The sequence below is a fragment of the Anomaloglossus baeobatrachus genome, chromosome 5 (assembly GCF_048569485.1).
Source record: "Anomaloglossus baeobatrachus isolate aAnoBae1 chromosome 5, aAnoBae1.hap1, whole genome shotgun sequence".
In the NCBI taxonomy this organism is placed as follows: Eukaryota; Metazoa; Chordata; class Amphibia; order Anura; family Aromobatidae; genus Anomaloglossus; species Anomaloglossus baeobatrachus.
Genome location: NC_134357.1, coordinates 160,360,452 through 160,382,520, shown reverse-complemented (window position 1 = coordinate 160,382,520; position 22,069 = coordinate 160,360,452). Strand labels below are relative to the sequence as shown.

The window sequence follows — 22,069 nt, the reverse complement described above, 5'->3', positions numbered from 1 at the left end:
CGCAGTGGATAGGTGTCTCCACAAAAAAAAAAAAAGTGTGTAGGCAGCGCGTATTTTCTAGTTCACGTTTAGTATGTCCCTGCAGGCTAGACAATCACATAACATTTGCTTAAGACTAAAATACGAAGTCTTTCTTTACATTTGTCAATTTTTGGACAGAGAGAATGCAAGAATAGACGCAATAAAGCGCCAACCCCACAATACACACTAAGTTATTACCACATCTACTGAAATTGATAATAAAGTGTTATTTTACACATAAGACTGGCCACATAAACCTATCTATTCAAGGGAGGAGCATATCCTGATTATGATTATAACGACAGGCCCACTTTTCCAGCCTTATACACCCAATGCAAGGGGGAGGTGGTGGGGAAAGGCGAGAGGAAGGGTTTGATTTTAACCAATGCATACCCCAATCTAATCCAAAACTGCGTTTGTACACATATAAAAGGTTTGCAAAACAAATGCAGTAGAATAAAATAAGTCAGCCTAGGTGTGAAGTCCCATGTTTTTAAACAGGCATGTACATTTATAAGCAGAGAAAAACGCTCACGGAAATATAAACACATAAGCCAAGACAGTGGCCTCAGAGCATAGACACAATTTTCTAAACAATATACCAAGGTGATGTGTGACACAAATCCATAACAAAATCACATATATCAATAGCACACTTTAATCAGGCAAAAAGTTCTTCTATACAATCTAGAGGGGCGGGTTCAGAGGCTGGAAAATCCAGGCATGTCGACCCACAGTACTCAATATGAACAAAGGTCCTTTATGGAGAAGGTTTCAAAGATATTTCCACTTCTATCCCACTCATCTTCATGGCACAAGAGAGGAGTCCCAACAAAGTTGAATGACCTATAGAGGAGAAAAACGTAACGGGGGGGGGAAGATTGAGGGGGCTTGAAAGGGAAAAGAGGAAAAAAAAAAAAAAATGAAAAATTAGTTAATTTGTCCTTATAAAAACCTGTAAACAAAAGCTCCTCATTCATCCCATGAGGGGTTAGGCTCTGTAGGTCGTAAATCCACTTGGATTCACGACGTAACAGCATTTTGCCAATATCCCCACCTCTGATGTTAGAGATAACAGAATCCACCACTATTATTCTCAAGCTGGTGGGTCGCCCCGCATGGTGGTGCAAGAAATGCGTTGCAACAGAACTAATGGGTTTGCCCTTAGTTTTATCGGCCCTTGCCGTGGAAATATTGGACACATGTTGTTGTACCCTGCGACGTAGTTCTTGTGTTGTCTGCCCAACATACAACTTTGGGCAGCCACAGACAAGAACATAAATTAGGTTCCGCATACGGCAATTGAAATAACGATTGCTCTTGATGTTAAAAGGATAGATCGAGATCGACAACATGTCTGCAGCGATCATATAGGGACAAACTGAACAAGATCCACAAGGATAAGTGCCACGTAGGGTAAAGCCTCTACCCACCTTTTGCGTAGGTCGTTTGAAGTGACTCCGAGTAAGAAGGTCCTTCATGTTTCTTGCTCTACGGGCCACCAATCTTGGTCCCGAGGAGATATGGACTTGTAGTCTTTGGTCACTGAGTAGAATGTCCCAATTCTGCTTTAATATCCCATACAGATCTTTCCATTGTTCGTTGAAGGTGGTAATCAGATTTACAGTGTTAGGCCTATCCCTATGTTTCTGGATGAAGAGATCTTTTCTATCAACCATTGCTGCCTGTTGATAAGCCCCCGAGATGACTTTTTTCGGATAACCCCTCTTCTGGAATCTGGTGGTCAACTCCCATGCATCGTGTTTAAACTCCTGTTCATCACTGCAGTTTCTCCTCACCCTCAGGAATTGTCCTTTGGGGATGCCATCCCTCATATGCCTCGGGTGAAAACTCTGATAATGGAGCATACTATTAGTTGAGGTAGGCTTCCGAAATAGTGACATCCTAATCAAGTTATTACTCACCATCAATCTCAGATCTAGGAACTCCACTGAGTCTGCAGAGACCTTTGAGGTTAGCCTGATGTTCCAATCATTCTTGTTAAGAACCGAGATAAATTCCTCACAACATTCCAGGGGGCCTGTCCATAGAAACACAATGTCATCAATGAAGCGTGCCCATTTAAGGACATGCTTCTTGAATAGTTCTAAAGTGAAGACATAAGACTCCTCCCACAACCCCAAAAAGATATTTGCATACGAAGGTGCGCACCGCGCCCCCATCGCGGTCCCAGACACCTGCCTATAGTGGGCGCGGTCAAACACAAAATGGCTTTTCTCAAGCACAAACCTTAAAAGATCCAACAGAAAAAGATTGTGGTCTCTATCTCTCTGGGATTGGAGGTTGAGAAAATAATCCACAGCCCGAATACCCAAATCATGTGAAATGCTGGTGTATAGGGACTCCACATCTAGGGTCACCAAAAAGGTCCCATCTGGAACAAAGACGGTTTCCAGTTGCTGAAATAATATGTGTGGCATATGAGGGATGGCATCCCCAAAGGACAATTCCTGAGGGTGAGGAGAAATTGCAGTGATGAACAGGAGTTTAAACACCATGCATGGGAGTTGACCACCAGATTCCAGAAGAGGGGTTATCCGAAAAAAAGTCATCTCGGGGGCTTATCAACAGGCAGCAATGGTTGATAGAAAAGATCTCTTCATCCAGAAACATAGGGATAGGCCTAACACTGTAAATCTGATTACCACCTTCAACGAACAATGGAAAGATCTGTATGGGATATTAAAGCAGAATTGGGAAATTCTACTCAATGACCAAAGACTACAAGTCCATATCTCCTCGGGACCAAGATTGGTGGCCCGTAGAGCAAGAAACATGAAGGACCTTCTTACTCGGAGTCACTTCAAACGACCTACGCAAAAGGTGGGTAGAGGCTTTACCCTACGTGGCACTTATCCTTGTGGATCTTGTTCAGTTTGTCCCTATATGATCGCTGCGGACATGTTGTCGATCTAGATCTATCCTTTTAACATCAAGAGCAATCGTTATTTCAATTGCCGTATGCGGAACCTAATTTATGTTCTTGTCTGTGGCTGCCCAAAGCTCTATGTTGGGCAGACAACACAAGAACTACGTCGCAGGGTACAACAACATGTGTCCAATATTTCCACGGCAAGGGCCGATAAAACTAAGGGCAAACCCATTAGTTCTGTTGCAACGCATTTCTTGGACCACCATGCGGGGCGACCCACCAGCTTGAGAATAATAGTGGTGGATTCTGTTATCTCTAACATCAGAGGTGGGGATATTGGCAAAATGCTGTTACGTCGTGAATCCAAGTGGATTTACGACCTACAGAGCCTAACCCCTCATGGGATGAATGAGGAGCTTTTGTTTACAGGTTTTTATAAGGACAAATGAACTAATTTTTCATTTTTTTTTTTATTTTTTTTTCCTCTTCTCCCTTTCAAGCCCCCCCAATCCCCCCCCCGTTACGTTTTTCTCCTCTATAGGTCATTCAACTTTGTTGGGACTCCTCTCTTGTGCCATGAAGATGAGTGGGATAGAAGTGGAAATATCTTTGAAACCTTCTCCATGAAGGACCTTTTTTCATATTGAGTACTGTGGGTCGACATGCCTGGATTTTCCAGCCTCTGAACCCGCCCCTCTAGATTGTATAGAAGAACTTTTTGCCTGATTAAAGTGTGCTATTGATATATGTGATTTTGTTATGGATTTGTGTCACACATCACCTTGGTATATTGTTTAGAAAATTGTGTCTATGCTCTGAGGCCACTGTCTTGGCTTATGTGTTTATATTTCCGTGAGCGTTTTTCTCTGCTTATAAATGTACATGCCTGTTTAAAAACATGGGACTTCACACCTAGGCTGACTTATTTTATTCTACTGCATTTGTTTTGCAAACCTTTTATATGTGTACAAACGCAGTTTTGGATTAGATTGGGGTATGCATTGGTTAAAATCAAACCCTTCCTCTCGCCTTTCCCCACCACCTCCCCCTTGCATTGGGTGTATAAGGCTGGAAAAGTGGGCCTGTCGTTATAATAATACTCAGGATATGCTCCTCCCTTGAATAGATAGGTTTATGTGGCCAGTCTTATGTGTAACATAACACTTTAATATCAATTTCAGTAGATGTGGTAATAACTTAGTGTGTATTGTGGGGTTGGCGCTTTATTGCGTCTATTCTTGCATTCTCTCTGTCCAAAAATTGACAAATATAAAGAAAGACTTCGTATTTTAGTCTTAAGCAAATGTTATGTGATTGTCTAGCCTGCAGGGACATACTAAACGTGAACTAGAAAATACGCGCTGCCTATACACTTTTTTTTTTTTTTTTTTTGTGGAGACACCTATCCACTGCGCTTGCAAAGCAATGGTTCTATGATGGATGGCTGTAGAGTTATGCACCTGCGTAGTATTATACTGGGTGCTGGGGGAGTGCCCATAAGCAAATGGTCACAGAGCACTGCCCACGGATCTCCTGCTAGGAACACAGCTATTTGTTATCGGTCTCAGGTGAGGAGTGTAGACTTTATTGCATATGCTGTATTTAAACAACCAGAGTACAAGGTTACTCATTACTTTTTTGCCCTTGAGAAAGTCACCAAGTGTGACGACACGCGTCGGGTGGGTAAGGTGATTCCCTGGACCTTCAAACAGCTTTGTGCTTTACATTATCCTGCTTTAACCCTTTGGACTTTGGTGCATAGACACACGAGTCAAGTCAAAATCTGTCTCCTTGAGGAGGGATTTTTTTTTTTTTTGCACTCATTTTCTCAGCCCAGGGCTAGGGATTATCAGGCTGCAGCTCTGGGAATTGTGGTGCTCAGGTTTAACCTAGGGTTATGCTAGTTGAGATATTGGGGTTTCTATAATTTTTCTGCACAAGGCTGCTTTGTCTAAGTATCGAGGTATATTATGACTGCATTACAAGCTGTTGCTGGGTTCAATATGTATAATTATTTGTGAAGTGCTACAGCACATTTTTTGCTATGCTGCAACACCATGTGCTTTGAAAATTTAACTAACTTCTGATCTGTTCATTATACCAGCTAGCTTGGTTAGAAACTTGGTCCACTTTATATAGGGAATCACATGGTTTCCTTTTTGTATGTTTTTAAATGTTTTTAAAATTTGTCTATGGTTGTTGTGATACCATTTGGTGTTGTGTGACACAAATGTGCTTTTTATGTTCCTTGATATACAATAAAATATTTTTGATTAATTATGTATATGGTGATCCCTCAGTTTTTTAACAAACATGGCCGTGCGCATTTAAATCTTGCTGCCAGACTTTGGCAGCAAGATTTAAGGGGTTAATGGCCGCGGGTGGAAGCGATTCCACCCGCGGCTAGCAGGCACACATGTCAGCTGTTGAAAACAGGGGGCGGGGCTTAACCCCTTAACGACCGCGGGCCGTAAAATTACGTCCTAAATGACATAATCTTACTGCCCGCGGTCCTCCGGCGGCAGCATGCCGCGATCGGCACACATCTCAGCTGATTTTCACAGCTGAGATGTGTGCCTGCTAGGCACGAGCAGAATCGTTATCTGCTCGTGCCGATTAACCCCTTATAATGGCGCTGTCAATACATGACAGCGCCATTATAAGCGCAATCGCGGTAAAGTTTTACTTACCGCCGAAACCGGAAGTCACGTGACGCGATCACGTGACTCCCGATAGTTGCCATGGTAGTACAGGGTCATGTGATGACTCCTGTACTACACATGAATTGGTTTCACTTTCGCTGTGCCCGGAGCACAGCAAAAGAGAAAGACAGCGTATCTGCTGTTTACAGCCTTCCAGCTGTGATCAGCAGATACTGCAGAGCGATCGGAATGCTGATCGCAATAGCCCCCTAGGGGGACTAGTAAAATAAAAAAAAAAAGTAAAAAAATAAGTTTTAAAAAATTAAAAAAAAACAAAAAAACCTAAAAGTTCAAATCACCCCCCATTCGCCCCATTAAAAATTAAAGGGTTAAAAAAATAAAAAATATACACACATTTGGTATCGCCGCGTTCAGAAACGCCCGATCTATCAAAATATAAAATCAATTAATCTGATCAGTAAACGGCGTAGCGGCAAAAAAATTCCAAACGCCAAAACGACGTTTTTTTGTCGCCACAACTTTTGCGCAAAATGCAATAAGAGGCGATCAAAACGTAGCATCTGCGCAAAAATGGTACCGTTAAAAACGTCAGCTCGAGACGGAAAAAATAAGCCGTCATTGAGCCTAAGATCCCGAAAAATGAGAACGCTACGGGTCACGGAATATGGCGTAAAACGTGCGCCACTTTTTTCGGACAAACTTCCGATTTTTTTTTAACCCCTTATATAAAAGTAAACCTATACATGTTTGGTGTCTACGAACTCGCACTGACCTGAGGCATCACACCCACACATCAGTTTTACCATATAGTGAACACAGTGAATAAAATATCTCAAAAACCATAGTGCTATCGCACTTTTTTTGCAATTTTTCAGCATTTGGAATTTTTTTGCCATTTTCTAGTACATAATATGGTAAAACTGATGGTTTCATTTAAAAGTACAGCTCGTTCCGCAAAAAATGAGCCCTCACATGACCATATTGACTGAAAAATAAAAAAGTTACGTCTCTCAGAAAAAGAATGGCGAAAAAAAAAAACGGAAAGCGAAAAATCGGCCGGTCGTGAAAGGGTTAATGGGACACGATCCTGGACGGATAGATCCGTCCAAGGTCGTGAAGGGGTTAATCTAGTTTCATGTCAGATATTGAGAACAACATGCATATGTGTCTTTTTAGGTAGTGTATGTAAACTTCTGGCTTCCACTGAATATACTTTATATATACATACAGTGGGTAAGGAAAGTATTCAGACCCCTTTAAATTTTTTACTTTTTCTTTCATTGCGGCCATTTGTTAAATTCAAAAAAGTTCTTTTTTTCTCATTATTGTACACTCTGCACTCCATCTTGACAAAAAAAGACAGAGATGTAGAAACAAGAGAAACTGAAATATCACATGGTCATAAGTATTCAGACCCTTTGCTCAGTATTGAGTAGATGCACTCTTTTGAGGTAGTGTTTTTCACACCTGGATTTGGGGATCCTCTGCCATTTTTCATGCAGATGCTCTCCAGTTTCGTCAGGTTGGATCGTGAATGTTGGTGGACAGCCATTTTCAGGTCTCTCCAGAGATGCTCAATTGGGTTTAGGTATATTAAAAATTTCTCTTTTATTTCACAGATCTACGCGTTGCAGAGACATGTCCGTCTCCTTCTTCAGGAATAAAGATATCATGATTTCTTTTTCCTGAAGGAGACTGACATGTCTCTGAAACACGTATAACTGTTAAATAAAAGACATTTTTAATATACCAGCATCTGTGGTTTTTAGCGCGGCATGAAACCCGTTTTTCTTTTTTTTTCAACTATATACCATATACTTCTATGGGGCCGCTGCTAAACAACCCGGGCACTCACAAACGTTCATAAGGGGTTGTGACTGGCACAACCTCGTCAGATGAGTGAAATACTCTTTATTTCTTTCTACCCTCATACCGGGTAAGACCCTATTGCGCCTTTCTCTCCCATCTACAGTGGTCAATTGGGTTTAGGTCAGGGCTCGGGCTGAGCCAGTCAAGAATGGTAACAGAGTTGTTCTGAATCAACTCCTTTGTTATTTTAGCTATGTGCTTAGGGTCATTGTCTTGTTGGAAGTTGAACTTTTGGCCAAGTCTGAGGTCAAGAGCACTCTGGAAGAGGTTTTGTTCCAAGATATCTCTGTACTTGACTGCATTCATCTTTCCTTCAATTGCAACAAGTCATTCTGTCCCTGCAGCTGAAAAACACGCTCATAGCATGATGTTGCCACCAACATGTTTCACTGTTGGGATTGTATTGAGCAGATCATGAGCAGTGCCTGGTTTTCTCCACACATACCACTTAGAATTATCACTAAAAAGTTTTATCTTCATCTCGTCAGACCAGAGAATCTTATTTCTCATAGTCTTGGAGTCCTTCATGTGTTATTTTGCAAACTCTATGCGAGCTTTCATATCTCTTGTACTGAGGAGAGGCTTCCATTGGGCCACTCTGCCATAAAGGCCCGACTGGTGGAAGGCTGCAGTGATAGTTGACTCTGTGCAACTTTCTCCCATCTCCCTACTTCATCTCTGGAGCTCAGTCACAGTGATCTTGGGGTTCTTCTTTACCTCTCTCATCAGGGCTCTCCTCCCACAATTGCTCAGTTTGGCTGGATGGCCAGGTGTAGGAAGAGTTATGGTGGTCTCAAACTTCTTCCATTTAAGGATTATAGAGGCCACTGTGCTCTTAGGAACCTTAAGTACTGCAGAAATTATTTTGTAACCTTGACCAGATCTGTGCCTTGCCACAGTTCTGTCTCTGAGCTCCTTGGGCAGCTCCTTTGATCTCATGATTCTCATTTGGTCTGACATGCACTGTGAGCTGTGAGGTCTTATATAGACAGGTGTATGCCTTTCTAAATCAAGTCTTATCAGTTTAATTAAATACAGCTGGACTCCAAAGAAGGAATGGAACCATCTCAAGGAGGATCACAAGAAATGGACATCATGTGACTTAAATATGAATGTCTGAGCAAAGGGTCTGAATATTCATGATCATGTGATATATCAGTTTTTCTTGTTTAAAAAATTTGCAAAAATGTCCACGTTTCTGTTTTTTTTTCTGTCAAGATGTTGTGCTGAGTGTACATTAATGAGAAAAAAATGAACTTTTTTGAATTTACCAAATGGCTGCAATGAAACAGAGTGAGAATGTTAAAGGGGTCAGAATACTTTCCGTACCCAATGTGTATATATATATAAAGTACCTACAAGTAGTATTCAACCCCCTGCAGATTTAGCAGGTTTACACATTCGGAATTAACTTGGCATTGTGACATTTGGACTGTAGATCAGCCTGGAAGTGTGAAATGCACTGCAGCAAAAAAGAATGTTATTTCGTTTGTTTTTTTTTGTTTTTTTTAAATTGTGAAAAGTTTATTCAGAGGGTCATTTATTATTCAACCCCTTAATCCACCAGAATTCTGTTTGGTTCCCCTAAAGTATTAAGAAGTATTTCATGCACACAGAACAATGAGCTTCACATGTTTGGATTAATTATCTTTTTCCAGCCTTCTCTGACTAATTAAGACCCTCCCCAAACTTGTGAACAGCACTCATACTTGGTCAACATGGGAAAGACAAAGGAGCATTCCAAGGCCATCAGAGACAAGATCGTGGAGGGTCACAAGGCTGGCAAGGGGTACAAAACCCTTTCCAAGGAGTTGGGCCTACTTGTCTCCACTGTTGGGAGCATCATCCGGAAGTGGAAGGCTTGGGGAACTACTGTTAGCCTTCCATGGCCTGGACAGCCTTTGAAAGTTTCCACCCGTGCCAGGCTTGTCCGAAGAGTCAAAGCTAACCCAAGGACAACAAGGAAGGAGCTCCGGGAAGATCTCATGGCAGTGGGGACATTGGTTTCAGTCAATACCATAAGAACGTACTCCACCGCAATGGTCTCCGTTCCAGACGAGCCCGTAAGGTACCTTTTACTTTCAAAGCGTCATGTCAAGGCTCATCTACAGTTTGCTCATGATCACTTGGAGGACTCTGAGACAGACTGGTTCAAGGTTCTCTGGTCTGATGAGACCAAGATCGAGATCTTTGGTGCCAACCACACACGTGACGTTTGGAGACTGGATGGCACAGCATACGACCCCAAGAATACCATCCCTACAGTCAAGCATGGTGGTGGCAGCATCATGCTGTGGGGCTGTTTCTCAGCCAATGGGGCCTGGCCATCTGGTCCGCATCCATGGGAAGATGGATAGCACGGCCTACCTGGAGATTTTGGCCAAGAACCTCCGCTCCTCCATCAAGGATCTTAAGATGGGTCGTCATTTCATCTTCCAACAAGACAATGACCCAAAGCACACAGCCAAGAAAACCAAGGCCTGGTTCAAGAGGCAAAAGATCAAGGTGTTGCAGTGGCCTAGTCAGTCTCCTGACCTTAACCCAATTGAAAACTTGTGGAAGGAGCTCAAGATTAAAGTCCACATGAGACACCCAAAGAACCTAGATAACTTGGAGAAGATCTGCATGGAGGAGTGGGCCAAGATAACTCCAGAGACCTGTGCCAGCCTGATCAGGTCTTATAAAAGACGATTATTAGCTGTAATTGCAAACAAGGGTTATTCCACAAAATATTAAACCTAGGGGTTGAATAATAATTGACCCACACTTTTATGTTGAAAATTTATTAAAATTTAACTGAGCAACATAACTTGTTGGTTTGTAAGATTTATGCATCTGTTAATAAATCCTGCTCTTGTTTGAAGTTTGCAGGCTCTAACTTATTTGTATCTTATCAAACCTGCTAAATCTGCAGGGGGTTGAATACTACTTGTAGGCACTGTATATATATACAGTATATATATATATATATATATATATATATATATATATATATATATATATATATATATATATATATATATATATATATATATATATATATATATATATAGTGAACAAGTATTGAACACTTCACCCATTTTCTAAATAAATATACTAGTAAAGGTGCTACTTCTCATGGGTGTCATCTTGTCATGGGTGTGCCATGCTTGACAGATAGTCCTGTAGTTTATGTACAAGGTTGTAGAGTTTGGTTAAACAAGCTGCTCTCTAACTTTCCTTTTTTCTCTTCTTGGGGTTTACCACTTTCTCTTTACGAACCTGCGGATTTCCTCATCTTTCAGCTGATAATATTCAGCACTTCCTTTTATGTCTTTAAATACCCTCATTCCCTCTTACTCTGTGCTAGCAATTAGTCGAATACCCTTAACCCCTTAATGACTGTGGGCCGTAATGTTACATCCTAACCTATACATGTGTAATCACCTGCAGCTGCTGTGGGCAGCTGCCAACAATCCGTGCACATGTCAGCTGATTTGAACAGCTGCCATGTGTTGCTCGCAGGCACAAGTGGATCCACTATCAACCTGCGCCTGTTAACCCTTTAAATTGCAGTGTCAAAATGTGACATCGCGATTTAAATCCCCGCTGCGGTAAATCTTCCCATATCCAGCCCCATCGGCGCCGCTGTAACGTGATCACTGATCCAATGGTTGTCATGATAGCACACGGTCATGTGATGAATTCTGTAGCTATCATGAGTCACTTCTTGTTTCACCTGGTCTAGTGCTGCCAGTGATAAGAGGTGAGTATTTCTGGTGATCAGAGCAGTGTAGCTGTGATCACCAGAAATGAATGAGCGATCAGACTGCTGATCCTTATAGTCCCCTAGGGGAACTAGTAACACAAAAAAGTAAACAAAAAAGTTTTTAAAAAATAAAAAAACAAAAAAAACTAAAAGCTCAAATCATCCTCCGTTCGCCTCATTGAAAATGTAAGAGTTAAAAAAAATGAAAAATATACACACATTTGGTATCGCCGCATTCAGAAATGCCTGATCTATCAAAATATAAAATCAATTAATCTGATCGGTAAGCGGCGTAGCGGCAAAAAAATTTCCAAACATCAAAATTGTTTTTTGGTCGCTGCACATTTCGCGCAAAATGCAATAACAGGGAATCAAAACATAGCATGTTGTTTTTCACTAAGTGGCAAGATTGCGTAATAATTATTGATAGATTTTAGCTGGTGTCATGACTTTTTATTGCTTTTTGCACCACTCTTTCTTTATGTGTTCAATACTTTTTCCTTCTTTAATTTCTTATTATTATACATCACTAAATTTATGGACATCTGTGGTTTGATTTAGTTACCTGTGTGTATTGATTCAGTTGTTACAAATATCTGGTGCCAAATTCAAAACAATAGCACTTTTCAAAACCTTTACTTTAAAAATTGTTGATGTGGAATAATTTTGGTTGTATTGATGGGATGTGTAGGCACCCAATTGTTGCTGATGTTGGTAGCTCATCTCCGAGTGGCTGATGTTGGTACCTTATCTCTGATGTTTGTGCCAACAAATGGGAAGTAAGGGAATCATGGCCAGACTGAGGAGAGTGGACAAGGTTCAAAAGCAATCAGCAGAATTTATGTCCTTGAGCATTTATCTCCCCTGCCTGCACTATGTCTGAGAGTGATGATTTTGGAAGTCAAAGTGTTGATCTTGAACATTTTGAATAAAAATACTTTCCTATTTTCCTAAAGAGTGTGCAATGAGAAGCAGGTGTTTTATATCAATTCTCTATGAGCGCTTTATGCACTCACAATATTGTCACTGTTGCCCTGTCTCTTCGACTCTTTTGCTGAAGGAAGTACCTTTCATACAGGTCTAGGTTATATTTGTGTAACAATCACGCTCTATTACGAATGTGCATTTTCCTAAAGTGTGTGGGGTGCACTCATTATACTGCACAACCCAATGTACAAATATAATAGTAAAGGAGCAGCTGCAGCGGAGATGTAGAAATGTGTGGTTAATCTGCAAAATTCTGTGAACAATGATTGCATGGGAGAGGACATCTGTAAATTGGCTTAGCACAATGTGTGCTATGATTTTTTTTTGTAAGTTTAACAAACAAACTTCAACATTATTTCAAAGGTATAGTATAGTCGAATAAAAGTAGGGATGCAATTTTTCTACTCTTTACAATTTGTAAGTTGTACTTTGTTGTAATAAGCCAATGTGTATGAGGAGTAGGACTTAAAATCTTGGCATTTTGGAATAGTTTGAATCCTTTGTCATTACCTTCAGTAAACTTTTGCAAAATTGTTACAGCTACATTCTAGCAAAGTATATTGAATCAATGTGAATGGAGGGCATGAGTTGTGCATATTTTTCTGAGACACAGCTAAAAGCCTGTTACATATTTTCCAGACATTTAGCAAATAGGTAAAATAACTTAAGTCAACAAAACTATAATCACTTCACCTTCTAATAATTCATAGGACAGGCCAGTCAAATAAATGTTCCAATGTTCTTATGTTCCCAGCCCCTATTCTGACAGTCTCCACAGATGTGTGTAAGCGAGGTGGGGGCTGATGCATGAAATTCTATTTCTAAACAAGAACTAACTGAAGTACAAATACCATTGTCATATGCTACATCCTAGCAAACCGTATAATTATACACAACCTGAAACGCTGCATATTTGTTACACAATTAGCAGTTGTAATCAGGCTTGCATAATTCTTTTCTGTCGTTAAGCAGATGGTTTTCTTAGGAAGTGTTAACGATTCCTTTGTACTAAACTTGATGTACGATTGTCCAAGTTTCAGTCATTTGCAAAGATTTAAATCTAGCTTAAATGTTGGTATTTAATGAAGTGTCAGTTGTTCAAGGTTAGATTGACATTTAAGGTTTGGCTTGGCATTTGTCTTTGCCTATATTTCATCTGTGATTTGTCTTCACCGATATTTTTGCTAGGCTATAATAATGCTATTCGGGAAAGTATACTGTGCATAATAAAGATCTTACAATGACTTTTATAGTATACAGTAAATTCAATTTTTTTGTTACCTTTAAAAGTAAACTGTACAACAAATGTCATTGGAGTCAAATACAAGATATTCTCCATTTTAAAAATACCTCTATAATTAAGACCCTGTTCACATTATTATTTAAGATGCTTGCTTACCTAGCCTATCTGGGAGATCCCTGCATACATATAAAGCATACTGTATCTATTTGGCTCTTTTGGGTTGATGGAGGTCAAAAGTGTCTTTTCTGCTAATGTCAACAAAAGCATAGAATAGTGTAAGGCTAAGTTCACACACTGCATTTTTTTGATGCTGCGTTTTTGGCCGCTAAAAACGCACAAAAACGCACCCGCGGCAAAAAAACGCGGCAAAAAACGCATGCGTTTTCACCGCGATTTGGTGCGTTTTTGGCTGCGTTTTGCTGCGTTTTTGATCTCTGCGTTTTTCTGCGGTTTTCCAATGCATTGCATGGGGGGAAAATGCAGAAAAACGCAGGAAAGAATTGACATGTCCATTTTTTTTTAAGCTCAAAAACGCAGCTTAAAAAACAGTTGTGTGCGGACAGCAAAATTGAAAACTCATAGACTTTGCTGGGTAAGCAAAGTCATGCAGTTTTGAGGCCAAAAACGCACCCGAAAAACGCGCAAAAACGCCGCGAAAACCGCACTGTGCGCACATAGCCTAGTGTGGTACAAACTGTCTTCCACAAATTAACACTTTTGTGAAGGCAAAGCTTAATCACACCAAAATATTGATTTGATTTATATTTTGTTCATTCAATTTTCATTGTGTTAATTGATGAAAATAAATTATTAATATGCGGCCAATATTATTAACAACTATCTTCAGAAAAAAGCAGAACAATGAGTCCTGGAAGTGATGATTTGGCCCCCAGAGAGCCCAGATTTTAACATCATCAAATCTGTGGAAACAGATGAATTTTCATAAGTCTACATCCACAAATAAGGAGTTAGTTCTCCAAGATGTCTGGAGCAATCTCCAAGATGAGATCCTTTGAAAACTAAATTCGCATTTACTTATAATTGATGCTTTGATGCTCTTTTGAAGGGAAACAGTGGTCACAAACAGATAAATATTCCTCTTAGTAAATCCCATTAGTCTTCCCACACCACATGGTATGAACTTATTTGTCCCAACATGCATTATAATTCCCCCACATCCTCGTTTGATACCACCCACAGTCAAGTCTCATATATTCCCATACAAAGAGTATAATGTTTCCCTCAAGTACATTTCCCAGTCACAGAAGAATAATTGCACAGCACCCCCATATAGTATAATGTCTATAGAGATCCACACATTATGATGCCCTCAAAGTGCACTCCCCCACACAAAGAATGTTGAACAACCAACAGCATATCCCCGACACAGAATGAATGCTTTAATGTATTTTACTCTCTTATATACCACCAATAATTTTTACAGTAGTTTACAGACATCACCTCCACTTTTCCACATTTGGATTCACACTCTAAATTCACTGTTTTTGTGTGTGGGAAGAAACCTTACTACCCAGTGTAACCTAATACAACCATGGGCTGTATGGGGGGATTAAATCAATTTCTTGCTTCTTGCTGTTGGTGCGATTTTAACCCAGGAACCCAATGCTGCAAGGCTACAGTGCTCATGCGCCTACATCACCCTAAACACACATTATGATGTATGCACAACCCCCACACACAATATGAATCCCCACACTCCCTACATCACCTCACACAAAACAAGATACATCCAAAGTCAATCCCCATAGTATGATGCCCCCACAGTTCATTATGCACACAATAATGGCCCACATCCCCCATATTTAGTGGGATCTTCTCACAGCTCTCCCACACACATGAAGTATTATGACCACAAAGCCCCTGCACAAAGTATGATGTCTCAAAAGCCCCCACTTAGAATATGATGCTTCCCCGACCCACTAAACAGAGTATAGTGTTTTAACATAGAACATTCCCTGGAGAACATTCCATTACACAGTATGGTGCCCCCACATCATTCGACACTATGATGTTCCAACAGCCCTCCCACACAGAATGATGTTCCCATTGGCCCCCATGCAGAGTATGATAACCCAACACACTACATTTTCCCACATAAAGAATGATTTCCCTTCAGTAATACATTCCCTCACAATTTACTACCCCCACCACAGTATGATGTCCCTAGAATCCCCACCCAAAGTGTCATGCTTCCACATCCCCCTCTGAAAGGTAGGATTACTGCATAACCCCCCTTAAAGTCTGATGCCCCATCAATACTCGATACAATATGACATCCACCAGCCAATTACACACATTATTATCCTGCACTGACTCCCTTATACAGTATGATTCCCTTACAATTGCAAATACTTCCTCCAAACAGATACAGTGTTACTGGTCTTCGCCACCAGTCTAAGAGGTGCCTGAAAACCTGCAAAGATGTGTATATCACATAAGCTGACGTTTCTGGCATTGCCTCCAGAAATTAGCTAGATGACTCTTTGTGCCACCATTATATTAATTGATATCTGCCTTCTGAGGATACATATGCAGTTAAAGTCAGATTGTACCCTCAACCTCCAGGGACCTCGGCAAAACTACCAAAATTTGAAATGGTCCTGCTGCATCTGACACAGTTATTAAAACTTAAATAGTATATTAGCACAGAGGAATGTGACAAAATAATTTATGACAAGGTTACACATTGTGCAAGAATTTCACACTACCTCAATATGTTTAAAATTATTCATCTGTACTACAGAGATAAAACTTATGGCCTTGTACACAGAGCCCCTTACCTTTTCATTCCATTTAGAAACTAGTGGTGAGGACATGCAAATGGACTAGCCTCTGCTCTTATTGGTGGCATTAAGCCCTTAATTCCACATGACATGTTTAGCACATCATGACCAGGTGTCAGTACCCACACCATGATGTCCTATGTACATGATAGATTTAAACTGTCAATGTGTGAAAATATACAGTCATAGCTCTGTGCCGACTGCAGACTCTGACAACTGACCAACACGGGAAGAAGTTCGGGGAATAATTACAGCAATCCACGCTCTCTGATCACTGTAATTGGTCAGTAATCTCACTGATCAATCACAGCATGTGATCAGCGGGAGGTGCTGAAATATCATCACTCCCCTGCATAATTACAGCAGAAGCTTGGCTACCTGACAGATAAACTCTTTAATTAACATCCAGGGCCTATGTCAGCACCGCCCCTGGCTGATAAATCATTCAGATGCCAAGATCAATAGCACTTGAAGAGTGTAGTTTCCAAAAGGGGTCACTTGTAGTAATATTCCACAGTTTAGGTACCTCATGGGCTCTGAAAACACGACATTGCATCTGCTGTGTATTCCCGACAATCTTGCATTCTAAATATCAAAGGGTGCTCCTTCCTTTCCAAGCCCTGCTGTTCTTCCAAACAGTAGTTTTCTACCATTTATGGGGCATCAGTGTACTCAGGAGAAATTGCAAAATAAACTCAATGGTCCACTTTTGACTAAAAACCTTGAAGAAAATCAAAAAGGTGGGGCTAGAGCAAATTTGTTTGGGGGGAAAAAGTAAAATGCTTGTATTTTTATTCCACATTGCATTTAAAAAATTTTAAATGTGGTTTTGAAAAGGTTTTAAAATAGTGTCATGTTTAAGTATTGTCTGTCATAGGACCCTGAAAGGCACTTCAAATGTGGTATGGTCTCTAAAAAAATTGTTTTTGTAAATTGTGTTGGAAAAATTGCTGATAAACTTTTAACCCTTCTAACTTTCTATCCCCCTCAATAAATATGTTTTAAAAGATTTACTGATGTAAATTAAACATGTGGGACTGTTACGGTTGCTGTGGCACTGAAGACTATGTTCGGATTTCTTGCTACTGCACATGTGCAAGCGCTGGAGATCAAGTCCTATCTTGGTGCCATTGCACATGTGCGAGTGACATCATCGCTGACACGAGGTCACATGTCTCTGACACCTTCTAAGCTGATTGGCCGCTGGTCATGTGCTTGTGACACTTTGCTCGGTGATAGGCCAGCGTGACGTCTGTCGTTCTGGCAGCGGATTGGCTCTAATGTCCTCCATCTTGGATGAGGCACAAAGTCTATATAAGACCCAGACGCATGCCGCCCGGCGCTCAGTCCTCTTGGTTCATGCATGAGAGTAGACGCTCTGTGCACGTCCCTCTAGGCATCTCTCTGTCTATGCTAGGTGAGCGCTACTGGCAGGGTAGCGTTCTTATACCTTACAGCTTCGGCTGCGGTCCGTATCCTTACATCTTAGTGGAGCGGACATAGGCAGGTGCCTGAGGCACATGGTCCGGCTGGGTCTTGTGATTCTACTCGTAGGTGGACGTTGCCGCTAGGGTAACGTTCCTTATACTGCGTCTGGCAGTTGTTCGTATCCTCGCACACTAGGGGAGTGAACATAGGTAGGAGCTTTGTGCGGCTTATGCTGCTGTCCGTCTCTTTTGCACCACTAGTAGAGCGGACCCAGGCAGGTGCCATATCTAGTGGTCCGTGTCCTCGCACACTAGTGGAGCGAACACAGGTAGGAGCTTTGTGCGGCTTACACTGCTGTCCGTCTCCTGGCACCGCTAGAGTAACGGACCTAGGTAGGTGCCATTTCACACTCACTGCTTTTGTCTCTGTGACCATTAACAGAGGCCAAACCACACACCCTCCAAGTAAGGGAGGAATTGCTTTATTTCCTAATTATATTCCTCTGTGAGTTTAACAGAGGTATTGCACTCTGCACTTGTGCTATTACTATTTACAGTGGCACCCTTATATACCCCTTATCCTCTGCCATAGTCTGCTGCAGAGTCTTTGCACGGTGGACCCTGACTGTCTGATATTCCTTTGGGTTTTATTATCAGACAGCCCCCCGTAACAGGGATGTCCTGATCCAGGATCAGTATTCCTCGCTCCAGAGTTTCCCAGACCCGTCCTGGTCATGTCAGGGGTTGACTCCCATCAGCCTTGTTCTGGTTTCAGCAGACACTATATCTGGTCCTGTACTTGCATTCCTGTGCTGGTTATAGTTTTGCTCTGCAGCCTTTGACTGGCTCTAGTGAGATTTCCTGTTTGATCTGACTCTTTGTTACCATGCCCTGACCTGTACCCTTCCATGTTTGTCAGTCTGTCCCAGTCCCGGACTTCCCGCTCCTGACAGTTCTTTACCCATCCTGGTTCATCCTCCTTCCCGTGTTTGTGTCTCCTCACATTCTGGTCTTGTCTTCTGTTCCCTGTGCCCTTTGTGTTTCCCTCTCCATACTTGATCTTTCATCCAACTTTGATTCTGTTTTCTGATCTGATCTTGATCCTCCCTTTGCAGTACCTTGACTTTCCTGACTTGACCCTGACTGCTTGACTACTCTATTGCCCTCTGGTTGTTCGCCTGTGAACTGCCTGCTGAAGTTACTCTTTTGTACTTCAGCTACCTTTCGGTTACAGTGTTACTTTGACTCTCCTTTACTACTCTGCTGCCACCTAGTGGGGAATACCCTGTACTACATCTCACTAGCCCTTTGCACAGTGTGACATGGGAAATGTTAATTATTAACTATTTTTTGTGGCATAACTATCTGGTTTAATGGCCTAAAAATTCAAAGTTTGAAAATTCTTCAATGTTCATGTTTTTTTTGCCAAATTTTTGACATTTTCATAAATAAATTCAAATAATATTGGTCAAACTTTACCACTATCATGAAGTAAAACACCTGATGAAAAAAAATTCTTAGAATCACTAGGATATGTTGAAACATTCCAGAGTTGTTAACTTATAAATCGATGCTGTCAGATTGGAGAAATGAGGCTCCGTAATTAACATACTAAGTGGCTCAGTCATTAAGAGGTTAATCTTGGACCATAGCATGTTTACAAGACATTTTTTGCATTGCCTTTATTTCTGCTGATTCTCTTTCACTGTTTTGTAAATAAATAATTTGTAAAAAAAAAAAAATAAAATTAAACATCCTATAGCTAAGTTTCTAAATCTTGTTGCATTTCTTAAAAATTTATTCTGATTTTGTGTCGTAGATATTCGAGGACTACAGGGATTTTTGGACCAAGCATCAAGATTAGGACTTGATGTGTCATTGCAAAAAGTAGACAGAAACATCAGTAAAGTTTTCGCCAGCCTCTTTACTTCTATGAAAACAGAAGAATTGAATCGATACCGTGATACCCTACGTAGAGCGATTTTACTTCTGAGTCCAAGGGGAGCACAAAACTTCATCAATGAGGTCAGTAATTCATTCAATTTTATATAAGGCTTTGTTCATGATTAGACTGTATTAAAATTGTAATGTGTAAGATCATCCTGAGACCATTCTATTTTGCTTGAAGTTTCCAGGATTTGCTTGTTCCTGTGGATATTTTTTTCACCAGAAGAACTTAATTTTAAAAAATAGAAACTGTATTGAGGAAAAATAAATGTAACAAAACACAATTTTATCCTTGCCAGACAGAGAGAAATTGAGAATTTTATTGTAAAACGACCTCAAATGTACATGAAGTCTGTCATGTTACCGGTGACAATATCCTAATGCATTTTCTATCAAAATCCTGTGACAGTGGCTTACTACATTGATGCAATGGAGCAGAAAGACCACAGGCTTTATCAATGAAGAAATTTATTTATTTTCAAGGTCAAAAAACAAACAGTCAAAATAAATCCAAAACGATAAGCGATCTAAAGCTAGAATGCTAGTTAGCAAGCCCTTTAATGCAGGACATCAGGGAAGCTATGAGATTGAATCAATTGATCTTTCCAGTGAGATGTGGTCAGTTTGTAAGGCTATAACATTTTATGGTTTGTGCTTATAAAATTGAGATAATCTGATCTATGGTCAATTGCAGCACTTAAATTTTACAGTAGAAAATGGAAAATTACGTTTTGTAAAATTGGGTATGTAATCTTTATTTAAGAATTTAGAACAATTACATGCTCTCAATGTTCTTTTTTTGCTTCTTTGAATTCTCAACATTCACAGCTGTGCATTTAAAGGGAATCTACTACCAGATTTTTGCTACCTTGTTTAGGAGCAGCATAATATACGAAGATACTCTAAATCCAACGCTGTATCATTTAGTTAATTGAGTGCAGCACTTGTGACACAATCAGCGTTTTTAGCTATAGCATGTAGCAGAGATAACCCTACTCACACAACAAGATTCTCTGTACATTGTAGACTGACAGTAAACTGCTAATGACTGTGAAGGGCATGGTTAGACCACATGAGTACTAGTCTGGGCAGTGATAACCTCATGTCATGCTAATTAAGCACGCATTGCATTGAAACAACAACATACAGCTTAATAAGTGACACATCCCTAAAATCTGAATCAAAAGGGTGCTTTACACACTGCGACATCGCTAACGTTATATCGTCGGGGTCACGTCGTTAGTGACGCACATCCGGCGTCGTTAGCAACATCGCAGCGTGTGACGCAAAGGAGCGACGATCAACGATCGCAAAAATGTCAAAAATCGTTGATCGTTGACACGCCGCTCCTTTTCATAATATCGTTGGTGGGGCATGCCGCTGGTTGTTCCTCGTTTCTGCGGCATCACAAATTGCTGTGTATGACACCGCAGGAACGACGAACCTCTCCTTACCTGCGTCCACCGACAACAAGGAATGAAGGAGGTGGGCGGCATGTTCCGGACGTTCATCTCTGCCCCTCCTCTGCTATTGGACGGCTGCCGTGTGACGTCGCTGTGACGCCGCACGAACCACCCCCTGAGAAAAGAGGCGGTTCACCGGCCACAGTGACGTCGCAGGGAAGTTACGTTCATGTGACGGGTGTAAGCGATGTTGGGCGCCATTGGCAGCGATTTGCCCATGACGCACAACCGACAGGGGTGGGTACGCTTGCTAGCGATATCGATACCGATATCGCAGCGTGTAAAGCCCCCTTAAGCCTCTACTTTATGTTCCTCTCAGATTACATATCAAATACCTGCTTACAGATTCTCTTTAATATATTCCGAGTAGTTTGAACAACGAGATCTTTTCTATTCTTTACTGGCAGCTGCACACTAAAAAGAAAGGTTTAGCTAAAGAAATTTCTTTCCTAAATTGGCCATTTATATTCGTGGAAGCTTAAGACATTAATTTTAGAAAATGTAAATGCTTTTCTAGAAACAACATATATAGAATAAAGGAGAAATAGGGGATAATTAAAATAAGACATTATTCCAGCTTCCTGACTGGTGGCTGTAATTTTAGAAAACTTTGGATTAAGAGTAAAAATGAGTAGGAATGAGCAAACCCAAACGGTAAAGTTTGGGGTTTGTACTTGTCACCAAGTGTTCAGGGTTCAATCTCAAACATGGACTTTTAAAATAAGTCTGTGTCTGAGTTTAGGGTTCGGGTGCTGTTTCTATGCTAATAAAGCCTTTGTTGATAACAGAGAGCAAGAGAGAGGGGTGTTCAATACTGCGCCAAAAGATCACTGGGACAGATGTTCAGATTAATGTATCTTTATTTTTCATCCAGGTCTGGATGACCTGGATGAAAAATAAACATACATTAATCTGAACATTTCTGGGGCAGCTACTTTTAGGCTGGGAAAGTCCAAATAACCATGGGCCTTCCCATCTGATAATACCAGCACCCAGCTATCTGC

The 22,069-nt window shown here is 40.8% G+C and overlaps 1 protein-coding gene across 3 annotated transcripts in view; it reads left to right on the top strand.

The window, feature by feature from the left end:
• Positions 1–22,069, top strand: part of GRID1 (glutamate ionotropic receptor delta type subunit 1) — a 1,874,363-nt gene that overhangs the window by 816,336 nt on the left and 1,035,958 nt on the right. For all 3 annotated transcript variants that reach the window (XM_075348983.1, XM_075348986.1, XM_075348985.1), the window contains exon 4: positions 19,475–19,680. In XM_075348983.1, the coding sequence (XP_075205098.1) occupies positions 19,475–19,680 (206 nt within the window). The remainder of the gene's footprint in view (positions 1–19,474; positions 19,681–22,069) is intronic.